General features: G+C 32.0%; 1 protein-coding gene across 1 annotated transcript; it reads right to left on the reverse strand.

Annotated features, from left to right (window-relative positions):
- Positions 1–5,061: 5,061 nt before the first annotated feature.
- On the reverse strand, positions 5,062–6,917 carry LOC147806036 (zinc finger BED domain-containing protein 5-like). Its single transcript, XM_087149422.1, has one exon. It carries the CDS (start codon positions 6,725–6,727, stop codon positions 6,101–6,103), a length of 627 nt encoding a protein of 208 aa, XP_087005548.1. The 5' UTR covers positions 6,728–6,917; the 3' UTR covers positions 5,062–6,100.
- Between the last annotated feature and the right edge of the window lie 566 nt (positions 6,918–7,483).

Consider the following 7,483-nt stretch of genomic DNA (forward strand, 5'->3'; position numbering starts at 1 on the left):
GGAAATATAGAAGAGTACTTGCGTGGACCTGGGGGTAGTTGTTGTAGTTGTAGTTCATTTACGTCGCACTAGAGCTGCACAATGGGCTATTGGCGACGGTCTGGGAAACATCCCTGAGGATGATCCGAAGACATGCCATCACAATTTTGATCCTCAGCAGAGGGGATGGCACCCCTGCTTCGGTAGCCCAACGACCTGCACGCGAAGTCGAGCACTTTACTGTAGCACAGTTTAACGAGGACCAATACCGCACACCCTCGGTCCCTACGCAGACTGATCCAAGTGGTCACCCACCCGCACACTGACCGCAGCCAGTGATGCTTGACTTCGGTGATCTGCTGGGAACCGTGTCTTAACGATTAGTCCACTGCGGGACGTGGACCTGGTGGTAGAGCGGACAACTTGAATAACTTTTTTACTGGTCAAATTGAGATATAGTAAGTTGGCAACACTGATGTACAGATAACACTCACAAACAGACATATACAAAAAAGTTAATAACTCCGAATAACTTTTGATATAATGATCGAATCTTTACTTATTAGGATTTAATTTTAATGGTTTGACGGGGTGGCTTCGAAAATTTACAAATCGCTTACTAAAAGATCTAATCAAATCAGCTATTGATAATATTACGTAAGCAAAACAAGCAGAAGAGTAATAACTAAATCAAGAATAGGACTCGTTAAATGTAGGGCTATGCAGCCTATTTAAGCACGTCTCATATCATATTTGTATAAGCAGTGATTTTAGTGCCACTTATGTTGTATATAAAGATAAAAAATGAGACAAAATGTAATTTTTAAAAAAAATGTTTTATAAATATTTCTCAGCATATGTAGGTGTTTTTTTAAAAATTTGCAACTAATCCATCAAAATAATATAAAAATTAAGTGTCCGCCAAATGATCTCAAAAGCAGCTATTAAAGTTATTTTTCGAAGGTTCCGTCGTCAATATGAAATGATGCTTCTTTCGCGAATAAATATGCTATTTTTACAACTCCTCTGAGTTTGCAACAGTTACTCATGACTGTTAGGTAAGTTTAGCATATCTAAAGCCAGCGCTGTCTTTACTTATTCTGAAAATGGCGCAAAACGTCAATATGAAAAAAAGCCACAGTTTTGTGAAACTGAAAAGCTCTTGTGGATTAATTTTTTAATATTAAGAACTTACTCCAATGCTGCGTTAGCTGGGTTCATGAAATTTTGCAAAATATGAGTATAAGGCAGTGATTTTAATGATTTTTTCATCCAGGTGGGAGAATGTCGCCTGATTGGTGATTTTTAAAAAAGCTTAAGAACTTTTAAAATATTTAAGTTATTTGTCCGTTCTAAAGCTCAGATACTTCTTCACGACAAAATGATATATACAGTTTAAAATCATCTCTTTGCTTCAAGTGTGAGGCACTTATACTGTATTTTTTTATATTTTCTTTGGTGACAGAGCTTCAAAAAACCTTGTTATTAACATTACATAAACATGACAAAGAAAAGGGCAGAAACGAAATCAAGAGTAGAGCCTTTTTAATGGACCTTTTTCAACCCGCTTCCTATCATATTTGCATTATCATCGATTTTAACGCCACCTATGCTATAAGTATAGAGAGATTAAGACAAGATAAAAAATTTCTTTAAAAATGCTTTATTATGAATTTTTTTGCCAATGGGTGTTTTTGATAAATTTGATCTCCGTTATTTCACTTGATATTATTATCAAAGATCTCGTATACAGAAAAATTATATAAAAAATACGTAAAATGCCCACCAAATTATCATCAAAATTATATGGTAAATTATCAATACGTCAAAGCAGTATTGGTAAAGAATGTTTAATCGTATTTTCTTTACTCGATTGCATATTATTTTAAAAAATAGCAATATTTAATCAAATGACAAGATTATTTAGAGAAAAAGACAATAATTGAATAATTTTGCATCGCAATAAAAATATTTTCCTTAGAATTTATCAATTTATAATGATTTTAAAATCGTATTAATAACATCAAACAGCTTGTTTCATACAAATAATTAAATTAAGAGTTTTATCTTCTAAGATTGATTTCGATCTCATTGCTAGCCGAAAGGCAAACTCCAAACGGTACAATGACTTATTTTCATATTAAATTACTAATTTCGTTTCATTCAATTTTCGTTTCGGTTTCCGGTTAATAGAATTTTTATTTAAGTTTTGAAGTTAATGTTTTAAATTTAGAAATTGGGTTTCATTTAGTTTGGAGGAAATTCATTATCAAATATTGATGTAAAATTCGCTTTATCATAATAAACTGCATCCAAATACAATTAAATGATCCCGAGTCATATTGTTAGCAATTTGTAAGTGTTTCTAACGAGGCTCTGAAAGTTTATGAGTTTTTAATAAATTTTACTTTTGCACATGAATTAATAATTAATTAACATAAATATGTACTTTTTGTTCTTGTTGTGTAAGAGTTTTTATTACATCTTAGACACTTATATAAACACTTTTGCTTTTTTATGTACACTTTTTTTTGTATGCACTGTTAGACACTTCTTTAGCCACTTTTGCATCACGGATTTCAAATCTGAGACCGATTTCTCTCTTTTTCTAAACAGACATTTTTGGTTCATTTTTTGTCGAAATGTACAAGTTTAAAAACGTTTAATATGAAAGGGGGGTCGAGTAAATATTGCGAAATACTTCTAGGTGTTAAAGCACATCATTAGGATGAAAACTGCATAGGAACCAATGCTAGGAAGTGTCATCTTACGCCACTAGGGGTGCTTGCCCTTTTAAGAACTGTTTCTTCGTGTGCTTCTGAACAGATCATAATAAGGAAGCGCCACCAGCCCGCATATGAAGGCATTTATGAGTATGAGTTTGTATGCAATTTTAATCCTAATGCCCTAACTCTCGTATAGATGTTTGCCATAACATTTAAATGATCCCCAATACATAGCGTTTTTAAACTTGGCCATTTTGGAAAAAAGGGTATAAAAATGGCATTCATAAAAATTTGTAGCTTAAAAAGTAAAACTAATTCCAGATTTGGAATCCCCACATAGGGAACATCAAGTATTTGTATGAATGCAACAACAAAAAATTGTTCCTCAGTGTTCACAATAATTAGTGTTATCAATGTTATGAATAGTTGTCAATGAATAGTGATCTGTGTTATCCCAGTGTTATAAATAACATAATTATCAAACGCTGTGAGGAAAATGTGCGTAATAATACGACAGAAAAGAAAGTGATTTCTTCTGTAAACGAATCTTTTTTTACTTCTTTGATAGGGAATTTGAAGGATATTTTACTTGTTTGAATAGGGAAGAAAAAGATCAATCGAGATTCGCTATTTTCTATGTTATGAATCTAATTAAGAGCGATTCAACGATTTAGCTCCACACGCGATGCAGAAAATCAATTAATATATCTGTTGAAAAAACATTTTCTAAATATTTATCGATGCCTGATGTATCTTATAAGGAAAGCTAGGGAAGTGTGACTCGCCAATTTTGAAATAAACTAGTGGGATGTATGCCTTATGAGGAATAATTTTAGGGGGCAACATTCGTTTCGGCCCATAGAAGGTCCTATGAGAGATAAAAAATAATTCAATACATAGAAAAATTGGTATTTTATTACTTCAATGCAGACTCTCATACTCCAATTAATTCTGTGGTACTTTCACTTACTATATAATGCATATTTACTGTCAAAATTGATTTCGAAAATTTTATATATCTGCAGTTTTTTAGAAAAATCTGTTAGGTTAATTTTAAAAAAAAGTTGGCATGAAATTTTTTTCAATTTTGTTTTTCTTCGTAAAATTTTCCAATATAAATGCAAGTGAATTGTAATAAATTTCATTTATATGAAAGTCGAAATATAATACACATTTTCCCAAACTGATGGAATTTTTTGTGAGTATAGCTTATGTAGCATCCAAAAATGTGACTCATGTGAAAAATCATTTTTTTCTTCATATTGTTAGATCCTGCAAAAAAATCTGAAATAATTTATGTGATTGCATAAAATTAAATTGCATTTTTAAAAATATTTTCAAATTTTTTCGGCGAGAAATTTGAACTTAAAAAATGTTTCATATTTCAATTCAATTTTCTTCATAAAAGATCAACTGTGTATACACAAATTTTGAGGTGATATGTCACTTTAAGGTGGAAAATCCGTTGATACCTATGTCCTGTGGATTGTTCAATATTTTGTCAAAGCATTGCTATTTTTATAATATTATTAATACAATTATTTTTATATCTGATATCCTAGCTAATGTTTGAAATATTTAACTTTAAAAGCATTGAAGTAATAAAATACCGATTTGTCTATGTATTGAATTATTTTTTTATCTCTCATAGGACCTTCTATTGGCCGAAACGAATGTTGGCCCCTAAAATTATTCCTCATAAGTTATACATCCCACTAGTTTATTTAAAAATTGGCGAGTCACACTTCCCTAGTTTCCCTTGTTAGTACCAAATGTAAGAGTACTGAAATAGATTAATTCGCATGAAAGAGATGTGAAATATTGAAATAGTTTTATTCACATTAATTGAAAAAACTGCTCTAAGTTATAAATTCTAAGTGCTCCTCTGTCGTGGAAACGACAGAGGGGCAATATTAATTTCTTTTATTTCAATATAAATTTTTATTTCACAATTTAGTATCTGTTTTATTATAATTTATAATCCTTCTTACATTATAGTTTTTTTTTTGGGCAAAATTTACAATTTTGAGATATTGCATGTTGCGTTAGATTATCAAGTAGTTTGATAGTTTAGCGTAATAATCTAATTATAATAAAAGAAAAAAAATTGTTGATTGCCTAAACAACTTAAAAAGGTGTATGCTGTACATCAGTGATTATCAAACTTATTTCTTTTACCGCCCCCTTTGAAAATCAATTACTTTTCAACGCCCCCCATTTTTTATACACCCCTAAAACTTAAAAACCATAAATTCATTACTTTAATTAATTTAGTTTATTAGTCGGTTCTGATGTTTAAACTTACATTCTAAACTAGAAATTTTTACCAGTGAGAGCAAATAAAACCCAACTTTATAATATTAATAATATATTTTAATTGAAATAAAAGAAACAATAAAAATATGTAATCAGTTTTCGTTTTTATACTAATCTAATGAGATGGATGAATTTGATGATATTTAATAAGTTTGTTGATATCAGGTTCGATTTTACTCAAAAACAGTCGTAACTCGCGTTTGGTAACTTGCAAATTATTTCTCTTTTTAGTAAGCAGCGTTGTCACAGCCCTAAATCCATGTTCACACAAATATGACGATGGGAATGCTATCAAAAATCGTTCAACGATAGACCACAATCCAGGGTACAACTGCGGAATTGACTTTTGTAGCAAAATTGTTGGTAGCCATTTTTGTATTTGATTTTTATTTCATCGTTCGTTGTCAGTTCTATAAATTCTTCCTACTGGGGTGATATTGCTATGTTGACATTTGAAAAAGGATCTAATATCCAGTCTGGTATTTCCAATTTCAAAATTTCCTGGAATCTTTCAATGAAATCACTGTGAAGATTTTCCAAATATTGGCAGTAGACGAGCAAGTCGTCGTTGTTGCAGGATACTGATAAATTGGGAAAATTATGGAACTCACGTCTGCCGATATTCTTTTTGTGTAAGAGCAGCTTGGCTACGAAAGCAGTGACGACATTTTTTGTTTTAATAAAGTTCAAGTCATCGCCTTGAAGTTGGAGATTCATATCATTAAGCAATGTATAAAGGTCTGTTAGGTATGCGATATCATTCTTTGATGTGATGAGGTTTTCGCGCAATTCTGTGTCTTCGTTTTCCAAGAACTCTATGACAGAATCAAACAGATTGTAAAAACGAGTCAGACAATTTCCTTTTGATAGCCAACGCACTTCTGTGTGAAAGATCAATCTGTTGAAATCTTCATCATTATCAACACAAAGCTGATTAAATAATCTGTCATTTAAAGAGTTGTTTCGGATTTTATTGACTGTTCTGATGACATGTTGCAATGATTGAAATAGTTCACTTAAATTTCTAGCAACTAAATGCTGTCGATGTATAACGCAATGTACAGTAAGTACACCAGGAATTATTTTTTTAAGTACGATATGAAGCCTTTTTGACAACCCGTCATAGCTGGAGCACCATCTGTAGCAGCTGATATAATATTCTTCAACGGAATTCCTTTTTCATCACAAAACTTTTCCAGTGTTTTAAGTACGGTTTCTCCTTTCGTGTCTGTCTCTAAATTTCTAGCAAATAAAAGTTCTTGACATATTTTTTCATCTTTAATAAATCTCACGTAAGACAACAACAATGCTTCATTAGTTGGTAAAGTGGACTCATCCAACTGAATTGAAAATTTACTAGTCTTCAGATGATTGCACAATGACTTTTCAATGTTTTCAGCCCTTTCATCAATTCGTCTTTGGACAGAACTATTGCTCAAAGGAATTTTTCGAATTATATCTGCCGCCGGCTTATGGAGCACAGTAGATATAACTTCTTTTATCGCCGGCAAAATTAACGTTTCTCGGATGGTGTGTGGTTCACCTGTTTGAGCAATTAACAGAGAGATATTGTATGAAGCTCGAAGTCCGTCATCGTCTTGCTTAGCAGCCATCGAAAAAAGTTTTGATACACTTGGCTGAGCATTATGCTTCTTTTCCAGATCTTGAAAATAGGCTACATTTTTGTCCTTCTTATCCGGATGCATTTTATTCAAATGATCTTGAAGGCTTCATCGCTTCGTTCTGGTGCAATGTAATTAAGGTAAAATTGCTCTAATTTTTTAACTATCATCGATCATGTTCCTTTATCAATCCGCAGAAACTTGTTACAACTTGATTGCGTACGGTGTGCGGGCTATCCTACGAAATCTATGTTAAGTATTTTAAGTTTTTATAACATCATACAGGGTAGAAATATATACTAATTATTCGTTATTGTGTAGTAGGTGGATTTTAATTCTAGTGAAATTTAAAATACTATATCAAGTAAATGAAATTTCTAATTATACATCGCCCCCCTAACCCACATCAACGCCCCCCATTTTTTCTGGGCCCCTTAACGCCCCCCTCTAGGCTTCAAACGCCCCCAAGGGGGCGTTATCGCCCACTTTGAGAAAGACTGCTGTACATTAACGATAAAAGGTACAACGGAGACAAAATGAAAAGAAATGTTTCTTCTTTTTCATTTTGTCATCGTTGATAAAAAGCATCAAAGTTGTAGATATTAAGCATGAACTACGATATTGTACCATTCACCTTCGTACATTTGTAATATTGAATCAGTTTAAATAAGTTTGTATTATGGAATCAGTTTGAAAATATTGAATCTATAAGAATCAGTCTAAATTCACTTTTTTCAAGGACTTTTTGAACTAATATAAACCACATTTGCGCTTCACGAAAGGAAACCTACAATGGATAAACCTTCATTTGCTTTATATTTTGATCTAACGATAAGATTT

The sequence above is a fragment of the Parasteatoda tepidariorum genome, chromosome 8, assembly GCF_982258835.1.
Source record: "Parasteatoda tepidariorum strain Cologne lab strain chromosome 8, Ptep-v5.0, whole genome shotgun sequence".
Lineage (NCBI taxonomy): Eukaryota > Metazoa > Arthropoda > Arachnida > Araneae > Theridiidae > Parasteatoda > Parasteatoda tepidariorum.

Bases quoted from the DNA above. Each gene is read 5' to 3' on its own strand.
- LOC147806036 (XM_087149422.1), bottom strand. From the start codon at position 6,727: ATGCATCCGGATAAGAAGGACAAAAATGTAGCCTATTTTCAAGATCTG.